At 39.7% G+C, this 15,556-nt stretch overlaps 1 protein-coding gene across 3 annotated transcripts in view; it reads right to left on the bottom strand.

Moving 5' to 3' along the window:
• The window catches only part of LOC126393530 (inactive dipeptidyl peptidase 10-like), a 318,572-nt gene that overhangs the window by 155,461 nt on the left and 147,555 nt on the right, over positions 1–15,556 (bottom strand). For all 3 annotated transcript variants that reach the window (XM_050049721.1, XM_050049724.1, XM_050049722.1), the window contains exon 2: positions 3,580–3,694. In XM_050049721.1, the coding sequence (XP_049905678.1) occupies positions 3,580–3,694 (115 nt within the window). The remainder of the gene's footprint in view (positions 1–3,579; positions 3,695–15,556) is intronic.

Here is a 15,556-nt window from a genome sequence, read left to right on the forward strand (position 1 = left end):
GCTCTTATAAACCCACTGGAAGCAACCTGCCCAGGACTGACCATCAAACAGAAAGACAGGCCACTTTCTAAATATTAACATTAACAATAAGAAAAGCTGAAGATATTAAATATAGCAAAAAGGAGTGTAAATACTGGACTTACATTAGTCAGGTGACCAGAGAGACAACTTAAATAATTCTGCCCCCAAGTGGCCAACATCTGATTAAATTAGTTTTAAGTTTAGGTTTTAAAGGGGGCATCAGCCTAATTAAATATACCTTTCTATTCCTGCAACCTCAAAAACAAACCAATAAATAAATAGATAAATGAAATAAACTATTTCCACTGGCCACAAGGTTTCTGTGTTTAATAAGACAAAAATTGAGGTGGATTTTTAAATTTGCTTGGCAGACAGATGTGTGCTATCCTTTCAATCCAGATTTACAGAATGAAAAAGATTCCCACAGAACAATATTTTTTTCACAGAATGGCATTTCATATGTTCATTAACATGATCATTACTGGGCTAGAAAATCCTTAAGCTGTTCCAATGTTGCCCCTGGAAATGTTTCATTTTTAATTATGAAATGTTATGCCTTTAGCAGAAAGAGAATGTGCCAATTGTAAGCTCCTTCTGAATAGGACAGCTGCTGTTTGTGAGCAGAATAGGAGGGCCAAGTCATTTTGAATGTCAGCCATATTGGCCTTCCTTGATAACTCCACACAACATGTTTGTTTATGGAGGCAATGAAAGTCTAACCAACCGTGGAATCCACCAGGGGAGAGTGTGGCTGCTTGGGCAGTGGATTATGATGATTTTACATCTGTGTAACATTGAGGTTTTTCTTCTCTAATTTTGGAAGCAGGTATACGCTGTATGATAGTATTAAAATACTGATCGGCTTACTGGATCACACTGTTGTGTGATATACAGACACCGGGTCCGAGGTGTAAGGAGGCTCTCACAGGTCCCAAAACAGCTTTAGTAGTGGGGACATCTTTGGCCTAACAGTGGGCTCAGCTGTTAAACATTCTCAGCTTTTTTCCCTTGTTATATTTGTTTTGTGGGGGGCTAGTTAAGGACAGACCTCCAAAACATGTTGAAAACAATATACATTTGAAATATGGCATTGTAAAGTGGATACAGCTAACATGTTAATAAACCGCTGCCTATGTACACATCCAGCACACACAGAAAAACATTAGCATTAATTTTGAGTCTTGCTTCTGCAAACCAGACCAATATTCACTTTCCTTTTAGCTTTGGTTGCTACCTTTTCAGCGTGCTGTTTGGCACTGATGCGGTATCATGGGATAATCAAAGGTTTTTCACTGGAAACAGCTGGAAATATGGCTGATGGGGCAGTGCAACCCTTTCCTCCAGAAATTATTGATATTCATTCAATCATTCATTCATTATGAACAGCTTATTACATTCAGGGTCACAGTTGTAGGGGTGCTTGAGCCTATCCCAGTTGACATTGGGTGAGACACGTATGCTTTGTTTTAAATCAGATATTTCTGTACTCAAACTTGCTATTTTGAGTGAATGAGTGCTTTCACACTGAGAAGTATGCACTTATAATGGCGAAAAACTGAGTGTGGAACACCCGTAATAATGTTGCCTACATAGCTGAAGGGGCTGGACCACAAACATCTCAAACTTGTGAAATGTCTACGGCCTACCGCTGTGAACACTGAAGCATTGTACTACTAATGTACATGTGTATTTTGCTGCCACTACACTGTTGTCAGACAGAAACCATCAGATTGTTTATTGGGTCAATACTGTAATAATTTGGTACTGCAAACAATAACCCAAATTAGCTTACTAGGTAGCTAACAGCTGCAGATTTTATTATCAGACATTGATATTAGGCCACATGTGTTGTGGCATAGGGTATACGGTCCAGGGGCGTTTGGTGTTAACACATGTTAAATTGTTGTCTTCACTGGAAGATTTTAGCGTTTAGAGTTATGGTCAGATTCCTGTCAAGTTGTGAATATTCGCAAAATGTGGCAGTTATTATTATAGCTTGGTAGATCAGCTGGTGAAAGAACCAGTTGGTATCAGCCCTGGACATTCAAAGCCTGTTCATTTCATTTTAATACAATAAATAAATAAATAAATAAATAAATACAGAAGAAGACAATTGAGCAAACAAGCAGATATAGCGAGCACATATTTTTGCGAGTGACAATTGTTCGTCAGATGTTGCTGATAATGCTGTGCCCAATTGCTATATGTGAGCAAAGAAGAAAAGCTGACCATAAATTTCGTTAAGTGTGCAACAGTCGCATTTTATTTGAGACAACACTAACCTGTCAAAATTTGTACGCTGCGCAAGTGAGTACAGAGTGTACGCAATGTGCTGCATGTGAGTGTACTGATGGAAGTATCTGATTTGAGACACAGCAACAGAGACAACAATTCACTCTCAGATCCACATCTACGGGCAATTTAGAGACACCAGTTAAGCTAACTTGCATGTCTTTGGACTGTGGGGGGAAGCCAGAGAACCTAGGGAAAATCTATGCTGACATTCCACACAGAGGGGCCCCATATTGCTAAACTGTTTTCATTGTTACATTGTGGCGAGCACATACTGTAATCACTGTCTGGATTATGTTCAGAGATGTTACACTGAGTTTATGAAACACTACATTTATGTAGTGTGTTGGATTTGCAGGGAGGTGGTCTGGTTGAAGGATAATCCACCTATTAGGGTGGAAAACAAATTAAATACTTTGCCAGTGAACATTTTGCTGATATGTTTAATATCAACATTTCTGCAACTTGCCAGATACATATAACAGCAACAATTACTCATTATGTTAATTAAGACCGTAATTAACTCAGCATTATGTTTCCATTATGTATTTGCTGTTTCAAATTGATTGTATATAAATGCAATTTCTAAGAGACAGGGCAGTGTGATTGAAAGAGAGTAAAAGTGAGGGTATGTAAAACCAAAACAATGAGCTGAAAGACACTAATATGCTCTGTTACATTAAGGGTACGTGCAGATTTGATGATAATTCTCTGCAGGTTCCAAATACCAACAACTCATTTCACATCACAAATATTTATTCTAGGCCTGTCAAGCCATTTAAAAAAATCAGTCTAATTAATTACATACTCTGTGATTAATCACTCTAAATGAATTGCATACATACATTTTTGCTGTGAAAGTAATACAAAATCCTTGAATCTTAATTTATTTTATGGTCACTTGGTAGCAGCAGAACAAGCTTATGGTAATAAGAACAAAATTTGTGGTTCCTTGAACTAAAACAATGAGATAACGGAGGCTTGGTAGAGCTGAAGGGAACTGAACTGTGGATATGAGTGATAATTCTCTGTGGGATTGTCAGTATGAGCAACACCTTCACAACATGCACAACCATTTGGTCCATTGTTATTGCAGGTAATGTTTTTAAGTTTAACTTTAATGCCTTAATGTCATGCAAATTTTTTTGTTTTTGTTTGGTGCAGCCCACAGGAGCACGTAAAAACAGATGTAAAATACAGAATCCTGAACCAGAGTAAATCACAAGCCCTTTAAGAAAGCAGAGCACAATCACAGCTGAGTGTTACCTGGTGTGAGGAGGATGACAGACATGGTGATTAGGGAGCAAACTACCAAGATGACCAGCAGAGCAATGGCAATCCCTTTCCAGTTCCGCTGAGGAGGACTCACCCCACCCAGGTCCTGCAAAAAGACAGAAAAAGAGAAATAGAGGTGAGAGAGGAATAGGAAAAAATACTGATGTATTTGCATCATGAATACAAAAACTTTCCCAGCTGACAGATTGATTACACAATAGTGTAGCATTGTTGAAGTTTGACGGTCGATGTTTACCAACTTGATTGTTGACACAAAATTCAATATAAAAAACTATATATGTGTTCAGAAGTGAAAATAAAAGCGGAATCATTCAGGCCTTGTCCAGACTACCAGCCCAAATCAGTTTTTTGGCCAGTCTGTTCTCATTCCTATGTCGTCCTTTGTCATGCCCCTTGGCATCTGATATCAAAAGGGACTCTTTAGCGTCTTTATGGGATGCACTGGGCTTTCTTAATACTTGACGCTGAGAGCAAGTGGCGTTGTACAAAGAGCTAGAAAATCCACATAGGGCAGAAAGGAGGGGAGGCGAATGGGTACATTGACCCAAAACATGATCTTTTTACCAATCCTGACTAAGTAGTTTTGTTGCTTAACTTCAAAGTGACTGTTTCACCGGCAAGTTCCATTTGCACTTGTAAAAAATGCTGCTGCTTTTTTAGTGCTCTGGGCATTAGATACTGATGCACAAAGGCACCTTTCAAAGTGGGTGATACACACCATTTGTTGATGCAGCAGCAACCAACTGAGGTCCTCAAATACCGGCACTATGTCAGTGAACGTCAGTTGGTAAGATGCCGACACACAAAGTCATGTTTCACGGCATTATGAAACACACATGCAAGCACCTGTAATGCCGCTGGTAACAATGAAATATAAGGAGCTGGAATGGGGGGCAGGAGGAGAGGTGGTTGGGTCCAACAAACCCAGGATTTTTCCCCCTTTTTTTTGCTTTTGTTGCAAAAGAAATAAACGTAAAAACATGGTGTTTTACCAACATTGTATGTTTATTTTGAAAAACACTATGCAGCTAAGGAGCCAAAATTGTAGATTTCATGTGTAAAGGGAAGTTTATTTTGAAAAGACACAATGCATGTTACAAGCGTAAACTGACACAGAGTCCCAGAACGTCAACAACCTTGCACGTAATATGTAGATGTTAAAGTCCACAGACAAAGCCCACATGTTACAGTGTGTTTAAGATGTGCATCACATAGGTATGCTAAAGGGTGCCCTGTGTGTCACTATCGGACGCTGAGAGGTGGGGCAAAGTATCAGTATTTGACAACCTGGGAATAAAAATGGGCTGTTTTGGCATATCCAGATTGATTTACAGCAGAAAGTCTGGACAGCAAGCAAATATTTTTGCAAATCACAATCAAACCAATTTGGGGTGGTTTGAAATGCAATTCCAGTATGTTTTCTGTAGATGCGTCAGTACAGCTGCTCAAATGTCTTTTGCATCACTTGTATCTTGACACACAAGAAAGACATGAAATTGTCAGTGACAGAAGTGCTGAACAGAATCTGTCTGTGCACAAACAACAAAATAAATTGAAATAAATGACCATGACTCGACAGAGTGATTGTTTGGAGAGCAAAATGATGGACCGCCATGTCTCCTGTTTCCACATTCGAAAGCCGCATCAACTGCCTAGCTACATACTGACTGACATCTACGTTGTTACCATAGCAACCCAGACAGATAGGTTGGTAATGTCTGCACACACAAATCTGATCTGATCACAGTCTGTTTTAAAGATCTGATTTCAGAAACAAACCTGATTTACCTGCAGTCTGAATTCCTTAAAGGCATGGCAACTGCAGGTGTATCCTGATGATCACATATTGTACACACCTGCAGCACACAGTGGTGCAGCTTACAGTGCCTATTAACATGGGTCACATTGAGGCTTTGTATTTTCAATCCTATCCCCTGCACGGTGAAGGATTTGCAATGAAGGGCTTTGCCTGAGCCCCACTATAAGCCAGAAAAATGAAACTCGCTGTTTCTGCTTTCAGTGCTGAAAACTGGAAAGTATTTGCATGGTTCAATCATTGCGTGGCGAACCTTTCCTTTTAGTCACACCTTCTGGCCCGTGGAAAACAAATACTTTCTGCAGCTGAGTTGGATGTTGTGTGTTACGACCCTCAGACAGAGATGTTTGGCAGATAAGGAATACAGCAAGCCTTTGCATTCAAGGGCTCTGTCGGTCAAATTGGCAGCAGAAAGACTTGGTTTGAGCAATGTGAGTGACCGTAGAGTACACTGAGTGTGATATTATCTACAGTGAAATAGCTATCCAGGAGAGTTTGTGAAGCTTTTGCCTGCAACTCCTATCTGAGTCCTGGTATTAGAGGGTCTTAAACTGGGTCTTCCTCCACATCTGCTGCCTCTGATAAGGTGAATTAAGCCTCCCCCACTATAAATTTCTTCCCACTGCAGCTCCTCCTGGCCTCAATTACCCACAAAACCCTGCAGGTGAAATGCAGCGATCATTGACCACCAACCCCCTACTACATCTTGATTGGCTGGAGGGGAGGGGAAAAAAAATGATTGCCAATTAGAGCTGGGTTCCACTTTACAAAGAATCTTTCTTTGCATGCGTCCAAGACATTCAATGAAATACATTTTCTAAGCTCTTGACATGGTGCTTTAAAAGCAGCACGCTTTTTCATCTGATTGTTCACACAACATGTAGCAGCAGGCAGAGAAGACAACGCAAATCTAATCTGTTTATTGCTAATTTTCTGCTTACTTTCCTGTAACCGGAGGACATGAGTGTCCTTAAGTATTAGAGTACATGTAACTTTATTGTCCACATGACCGCAAACACACAGCACATAGATGCAGGTTACATTATTCACAGCCCCCGTTGGACTCGTATGACTGCTCTATTATCCGGACTTGGGCCGCTGCTCATTTCATTAATACCACAAAAAAGCTGACGTGTCCTTGAAAACTGACAGCAACTCTAAATTGCCCTTGTGCCTCCATGCATGAGATTCCCTCTCCTTTTCACTTTCTCTCTATCTCATTTTCTCCCCCAGTTTCCTATTTAGCCACATTTGAATCATCATCCTCAGTTTATTAACTCAATTATGAGCAATGATAGAACCACTAAGAGAATTCTGACCCGCTGAGTCTCTCATTACCATTATTAGGAAGGGCTATGATAAACCTGCCACAAGGAGATGAGACAGCAATCCTTTATCACGATCACTGGACCCTCATCAGAGGAAATACATTTTTCACTAAATCTATGTAGATAAAGGACAGGCTGAAGCCTCAGTCAGCTCTTTGACAAATTAGAACCAATACACGTTGCAAGCACTAACCATGCTTCACACACATCTTCCTCCTGGCAGCACAGAATATCTATACAATCAGCACAGTTTCAAGGTGGGCACCCAAGATTAGTGTCACCAAAATTTCCCCCCTCTGTTCCTGAGATATGACATTGAATAATGGCCAGAAACTTCACTTCATCATTTTACCCTATTAGACATTTGTGTATAGGTTTGTCATAATTAGCCTATTAATGCTTGTGTTATGGTCAAAAACATGTTCTGTAAGGTCACAGTGACGTTTGACGCCACCAATTTCAAATCAGTTTACTGTTGAGTCCAAGTGGCAGTTGGTCCAAATTTAATACAATTCCCTTACGATTTTCTTTAGATAACGTGTTTACAAGAATGTGATGGACTGGGTCATAGTGACATTGACCTTGGACCACCAAAATCTAATCAGTTCATTGTTGAGTCCACGTGAACATTTGTGTCAAATTTTAAAAAACATTCCCCTCAAGATATATAAGATATCAGGTTTACAAGAATGAGGTAGACAAGATGACAATGACCTTGACATTCACTACTATATTTGAGTTAGTTTACTGTTGAGTCCAAGTGGCATTTGTGCCAAATTTAATGCAATTTCCTTAAGGTTCTTAAGATAACGTGTTTCTGAGAATACAATGGACAGGGTCACAATGACCTTGACCTATGACCACCAAAATCTCATCTATTTATCATTGAGTCCAACTGAACATTCGTGCCAGAGTTAAAGAAATTCTGTCAAGGCCCTCTGGAAATATCACGTTCATAAGAATGGGATGGACAGATGTACAAATGGATGCACAGACAGATGGATGAACTATGTTCAGATGGACAGTTAGACGGGATAATCGGAAGACATAATGCCTCCAGCCAGCAAACACTAACTAACAGAACCTTTACTCTCTTACATTAACATGCTTTAATGAGTCACAAAGAAAATATAATAGGTGACATCTCTGCTGCACATGTAACATCATCCAACACAACACAACACAACACAACACAAACAATTGAGTCACGCGCAACTGCTCAAATTTGTTTCCGAAAAGCATATTTTTTTGTCTTCTAGCTGTTTTTTTCTTTTGATTTTTCTGTCAGCATGTCATCCATTTTCAAGATGTGTTTATTTACTTCACATAAAGGTGCAAGTACATGCTACAAAGGGACACCCACAGTTATGAATAAACTCACGACAGGCTGGGCAGTAAGGACAAGAAAGCATGCACCTTCATTTCTCTCTGCCTGAAAGTAAAAGTACAAGGACAAAGGTCTTTTTCTTTATCTACCCATTCCCCCCTTCTACCATATTCAATATCACACCAGGAGTCTGACAGTTATTGTACGGGTTATATGCTTTGCCATCTATAAATGTATACCTGTGCGGTGCGAGGGAATTATCAGCTGTCAGCATATCACTGTATATATAATATATGCTGTACAAGAAAAGAGCCTTTGCCAAGGTGCTTAGGATGCCATGTCATATACACAGTGATTGTATAATTGCATATGTCTAAATGTCAGAGCGAAATGTCAGTGTAAGTAAAGCAGCCTCTTGTGCTTACTCTACAACCAAGTGGAAAGTATCATGAACCAACCTACTTATCTAGCACAAACCAAACACACTTTAAGCCAGGGGTGGAAAGTAACAAATACTCTAATATTCTGGGAAATATGCTTTTTTACCCTCTCACCAGGAATTACATGAGAAGACTGATATCATTTCATCCCTGGTGTTTTGTACACAAAATGCAGTTAACCACATGTTAGTACAGTACCTAACCAAAGACCAAATCTTGAATGATATGATTGTATTAAATCACTTCTTAATTTAAAGAATATCTCAGCAGCATTTTGTCATGCTGGTATACAACAATCAGGAAGTCATTCCCTCTAAGAACAAAGTTCGTTGCCACTTTGAAGAGCAGAGGGATTTAATAGTAAAGCCTGGCCCAAACTATTTCTATTTTTTTTTTTACACAAATCTCAACCAATTTTCAAATGAGAAAGACCTCACACATAATGACATGCATGTTAAATTTAACAGTTCAATTCCTATAGTGTAGGGAAAGCAACAATTTACCCAAAACAGCACACCACAAACAGATAGATTTTATCTACAAACAACAAGAGTCCTGACTCTGAAAGCTGAAAATCTTGCAATTAAACATGAGTTTAGGGTTAGCAAATATGGCAGACAACGGGCAGGAAAAATAAGTTGTTGTATTTTTATGTACAAGGGAGAAGTTTTCCTCATAGGCTTTCTCCAAGAAAGTCCTTTCTGACTGATATCTATTCATTTTAATCCAAACCATGACTTTTCCCCCCTAATCTAAACCAAGAGATCCCTTTCTGGTAGACAGCATTGAGAAAAAGATCTCGCAGCTGCATTTTTTACAGGAAGTTAATAAAGAAAATTTTAAAAATATGAATCAATGAATGAAGTCAAGGCAACAGCATGAACATGGACTGTATGTTACAGCGTGAGCTGGAGGTAAGTAAATTCAGAGTTGAATCCCAATTGATGTTGCATTAAAACCAAATGGCAATCTTCAAGGCTGAAAAATGAAGCTAACGTCCAAGTACCACATTCTTCGAATGGAAACTTGAGGCTGGCTCCAGAAGCCAGTCAGTCCCCATGTTAAAATGCCCAGCTTCACAGCAGAAATACACTTGTATAGCCTGGTACAAAAATGGTTTTGGTCTCTATAGCTAATTTTAACATTCATGACAACTGTACAGGGGGTGACTTTCTTATGTAAGTTCACTCTTTACAATTTTATCACGGCTTAAAGTTATGCATAACTAAGAGTGGGTTGCTTTGAGTGACAGGCTGTCTGCCAATAGTGTCCTCTGCTTCTCAGTCAGATCCACCCCTCACTCCTCCACAGCTCCAACCTCTCACCCAAATATGGTCACTTCTGGCCAAAAAAACAGACAGTATTGGCAGGAATGCAGAACTCAAGGATTCAAATTGGGAGTCCACAAATCAGTGAGTGACATCATGGTAATTGCCTCCATTATGTTTAGTCTATCATTAAAACCCTGTGAGACCTGTAGGACTACTGGGGATCCTCAGGGTTCCCTCCACACAACAGCATATCAGATCATAAATACTGAACATGTTTAATACTCGTGATTTAAAATAGATGCGGCCAGGATGGACCTCAGAGTATATCAGGGGATGTAAAAGACATTATTAACATACCAAACACCATGGCAAAAAAAAAAGGCAAGATGATCTATATAACCATCCAAAAAAATGGGGCTTTGCTCAAGAGTGTTGGGGGGTTTAGTTTATTCCTGGCTTAAAGAGAAACTTTAGGAGCCCATTTAAAAAAAAAAAAAAAAAAAAAGATTATTTTTATTGGCTTTTTTGCCTTTATTGACAGGACAGAGGGTGAAATGGGGAGAAAGAGAGAGAGTGGGGACTGACATGCAGCAAAGGGCCGTGAGCCAGATTTGAACCCATGGCCACTGCAGCGAGGCAATGCCTCTGTACATGGGGCGCCGACGCCCCAAGGAGCCCGATTTTAAAAATCATACATGTCATTTTTATTGTCTAAGACAGTCAAAAAATATTAGTAAAAATGAACAACTCTCTCCCAAATCCAAAAACTAGAGTGCTTAAAACTCAAATTTGTGATGTCATAGGGTATAAAGTCTGGAGCTGCTCCACAGACAATGAATTGGGAAAGATGTTCTAGATGACAATGAGAGCACACAGGGAGACGATGTGGGAACATTTTGCATTTTAGAATTGAGAACACCACAATAGAATAAAACTCATTTGATGGTGCTGGTGGCCATAAAATCAGGCTCCCATTCACTGTCTATGGAGCATCTCCAAACTCTGTACCCTCCGACATCACAAATCTGAGACTTCTTTGTCAAACCTTTGTCAGAGACTGGTTTCTGGCTTTGGGAGCGAGTAGCTTATGTTCACAAATAATGATAAAACTTTCTTTTGCCATGGAAATAACACATTGGAATTCTTAATTTAGGTGGTGTTCCCCCTCAATGTGAGCCCCTTGGGTACAGTCAGAAGGCCAGATTGGCTGAATGTGCTGTAACCAGCAGGCAATTCGAGGGGAAATGAGGAGGGACACCACCCTCCTTGTTAGCAAAATGACCACCTTGTTAACCTGTCATCCCTCTCAAGAGAGACAAGAGACAACAGTTGGAGAAATAAGTGAATCAGAGAAATCAGTGTGCTCTAAAGAGAGAAAAGTGGACATCAAAAACAGAGCTTTGAGCAAGTTAGAATCTATGGCCCCGACGACGGCTCCGATATATCAATGGCCTAACTGTGCTGTGCTTTGATAAATCTATGGCGCTGTGCGTGGTGTTGAACTAGCAGATGGATTTATAATTTAAGTCCTGCCCTTCTGTCAGTTTCACCCGAAACTATCATATTCTCTAATCTATACAAGAAATTAACAAATTGCCTTCCGACTGTAACTGTTGCTCAAAGTGGTCTTCAAAACAGCTACTGTTGCAGCATTACAAGCAGTTATACCATTAAGCGCATTCTCCACATGCAGCTGTTGAAATCACACAAGCCACCCACTGTCTGTATGTTTTGATTTTATGTTACTGATCATGGTCAATTTCCCTATGAATTTTCTAGTTTCATTGTGGGCACCTATAGTTGAGCTACTTGGGGCAGTGAAAATAAAAGTAACTCATTAAAATTAAAAAAAAATGTTTGTCAGGGGTTTTTTTTGCTTTTCTTTCTTTTTTTCTTCTTATCTACTGAATTTCTTATTTTAGTCAGTCTGGTGAACACAGTGGGTCCAGCTGCTTTCGGCTCCTCAGGAGCAGAGTCTCTGTCAGGACAGCTGGTTCTGAGGACAGCAATGCCATTACAGAGGTCGAAGTGTGTGTGGAATGAACGGATGGATGTCTCAGAAGCTTACACACCACTGATGTCTCACTTCACATGTGAATTCCCAGTAATGCTTTTTTCCATCCCTCCCACTGGTCTCCACACTGACTCTCTACACAGATGGCTACAATCAAAAGAAAATAATGAAAGTACTCCTGCTGAATCTCAGTGTCCTGACAGAACAAGAAATACTACATGCCTGAATGTGTAAAATTCTCTGTCTCCTATTTTACTTCCATCAGTTATTATTTATTTATTCAACCCAGATAACGATTAGAAGCCTCATTTAATTAAACTGACTGACTGTAACTCTACCTGCTCTCTCTGGAACAAATGCCATCACACTCAATCAATACAATCAATTATTCATCAGGTAAAGTAGACCACAGAAAATAATGGGACACATCTGTTGTTAGAGAAGTATCAAGGGAAGTAGCTGATTGAAAAGTGATGATGGTATCCTGATGACATCATCAGGGTTACTTAGAGGAGATTTTAAAACTGTTTTCACAGAGTGGTAGCCATGACTAGTAAAATGATCTTCATGTGTAAAATCAGTGGGGTGGCACTTTAAGTATCATTTGCACAATTCAAATCATGCTATTTCCCTATAGTTTTAGTTGATAGTATGCCATGAGAGTATTCAATAACGTTTTCAATAATCAATGTCTGGAAGGCATTTGTGGTACAGTATAAAGCAGTAAAGCAGGCAATAGAGGAAAAACTCCCCTGATTGCTGCAAAGCAGTCCCTTGGCAATCATATGGCTAACAGAGGCCATTTTCTATAATCACATCATCTGTCTTTGAAATAGCAAGAATAGCCTTGAAAACTGAGGGAAAACAACTTCGTATAAAAAAATAACAATGACTCACATTATTATGGGAAGCCTATAATGAGAGCAGAAAGAAGGCGCAACTGGAGAGACAAAGAGCTGATTCCTGTTTGACTGCACTGACTGAGAGAGCAGTATATTCATAGTACTATATTGTGCTATAGTGCTATATTGTATGTATTTTTTGATCAGCCTATATATGGCATTGGACTGTGTTACTGGTATTAAAGGTGCACTCGCTTTTTTTTTTTTTTTTTAAATACTGACAAACTGTGCTTTTTGGAATGTGTGTGCTGTCGTAAGCTATAACAATATGTTGTCAGTTTAAGAGAAACACAGCAGGACAACAAAAGTTAAGCGGGCAGAAGTGGGATGGGTGGGAGGGAGGGGTGGTGGAGGGATCCACCCAGGAGGCCGGTATTCGCTTCCCATAAGATTCTAAAGCCAAACCCTATTCTTTCTAAATCTAACCACGTGCATGCATTGGCTAAACTTAACCAAGTGTTTTTGTTGTTGAAACAACAACATAAATTTGTGGTGTTGTACAGATGTAGTGCATTTATTTTGAAAGAGACTGTATGTAAACGTATGTAAATTTCTTGTGAAAACAGATGTGTGTCTTAAAAACAGACAATGCATGTAACAGGCAGAAGTTGTCATGGCATCCCAAAACATCAAAACCCAACGCACCCAGGGTACCAAACTTTGATATGTGACAAGGTCGGAGTGAGAATGTGTTGGCCATCAATGTCCAACCCAACCACAAAAAGCACCACCAAGACTTGCAAAATAGACATAAGAGCATACATTTAGCACAGATTCAGCAGAGCTGACAGAGAAGCAGCTGGAATCGTCAGTGCCACATCATCATCTGTACCATACCAGCAAATCTGAGTGAATTATACTTTGCCGCTCTTGATTTCCACAAAATGAACTTAATGACTGAACTGTGGAAAATCCAACGTAGTTAACCATGTTGTGCATGTCCATATTGATTTAAAAGATAATTTGGCTCTCTAGGCAGTTTGTGTCTCTCTCTCTGGCTCCCTGCAATCGACTTCAACAAATAATAATCTAGTCAGATCATTCAAACAAGAAGGTACTTCTTTAACATCACTCTTCTAAGAATAGATATAGTGGTCAAACATTACACAATCCACTGCAAAAAAAAAAGAAAAAACAAAGGAAGAAATATATATATATATATATATATATATATATATATATATATATATATATATATGTATATATAGATAGGACACTTTTATAAATTTTACATGATTTGAGCAATATGTCTGCGTGTGGTTCTTATAATAAATATAATAAATACAAACTGTCACAGGTAAATAATAAGCCACTGAAGATGTTTAAGAAAAATATGTGAAAAGTGTTACAATCAGCCAGATGCACTAGTCGCCTTTCACAACATGGTATTAAACAGACATCCATACAGTCAAACAAAGGCAAACTGTTACTTCTGCCTGTTAGCCTTTAATGCCCTTTTATTTGTTGCTGAGTTTGTTGCTGGCTTTCCTGCACTTGAAGGCAGCAGGAGACGTCGATAACAAGTTGGAACACAGTCATTTAGGCATGTACTTAGAGGGTCACACAGACAGAGCTGTTATTTTATTTTAGTGTTGAAAATACTGCATATTTTCTAAAATGCCCTACACACATCGCTGTACTTATTGCACTCATCACTGGCATACATCTCATTTTCACAGAGGGAGAGAGTGAGAATGATGAGACGTTATGTAAAATTAGAATGCTAATGCTGCCTTTGAGATGTTTGATTAAGACCCCTGCCATCTTCATCAAACTCCTGCTAATAAGCTTTTCCCTTTTTAGCTCACTGTGCACACGGGTCTGTTTGTGCACAAACGTACATGCATGTACAAGCTCACTGTTAGAGGAATGGCGCTATTTATAGAGCCGTGAGCTTACCCTCGCCTGGACTCTGACCTTGGAGAGTGTGACAAATGACAAGCAGCATTTCAGCAGAAGCCGAGCCATTTTAACACTGACAGCAGGTCGGAGAGGGAGAAAAAAACCATAATGCCATCTGCACTGGCTTATTTTTGTTTACCCATGAAATACCATTTCTCACAGCCTCGTGAATCATTGACAGCCACCGCCAAAGTCATGCTGGGGTCTTGAGGCTTAACATCTGAAATTGATCCGCTGGCTAATAGGAAACGGCAAGCTTAGCTACATGTTGTCATCGAATTGTATTTAACATTATCAGCCTTGCCCTGAAGGACACAGCCATTGGCCTTTGGTCCATGTGAGATAATTCCCAATTAGTCACTGTCCCTGCCATATTGGTTTCAGATACAAGGTTGTTGACTCACACAGCAGTGCAATGTTATACTTTATATGAACATGAACACTGAGATTAGCAATACAGGAGCAACATTAGTTACTGCAAACCAGAGACAGTGCTGAAAAAATGTATTTGCTCCTCATATTTCATAAATATAAATTATTTACTCTCAGTGGAGAAGTGGAAGAAATAATGAAGGTAAAAGGACGGCAATTTTATATAGGGGCTGCAGCTTACAGGCCTACAGAACAAAAGTATTTACATTTTTCTTGTCTAATACTAATATTACAATGTTGTTGTGAGCTCTAATGAACTACAATGCCATGATTGTAGGTCATACTGTTGCAATGGAGTCTTTGGGCTCTAGTTTCGCAGACCGCCGCCCACCTACGCTTCGCCAACTGGGTGTGGCCAGGCGGATTTTGCAAGTTTGGCACACCGTGCGCCCTGGCACAGCTACTCCTCTATCCCACCTCCGTCCCTCCTACCTGCGCAAGTCAGAAAGAGGGAGGAGAGAAGGCGTGGAGTGGGTTTTACACACATCACACCAATCAAATGAGCCCCTCTCCTC

Source organism: Epinephelus moara, chromosome 7, assembly GCF_006386435.1.
Source record: "Epinephelus moara isolate mb chromosome 7, YSFRI_EMoa_1.0, whole genome shotgun sequence".
NCBI lineage: Eukaryota > Metazoa > Chordata > Actinopteri > Perciformes > Serranidae > Epinephelus > Epinephelus moara.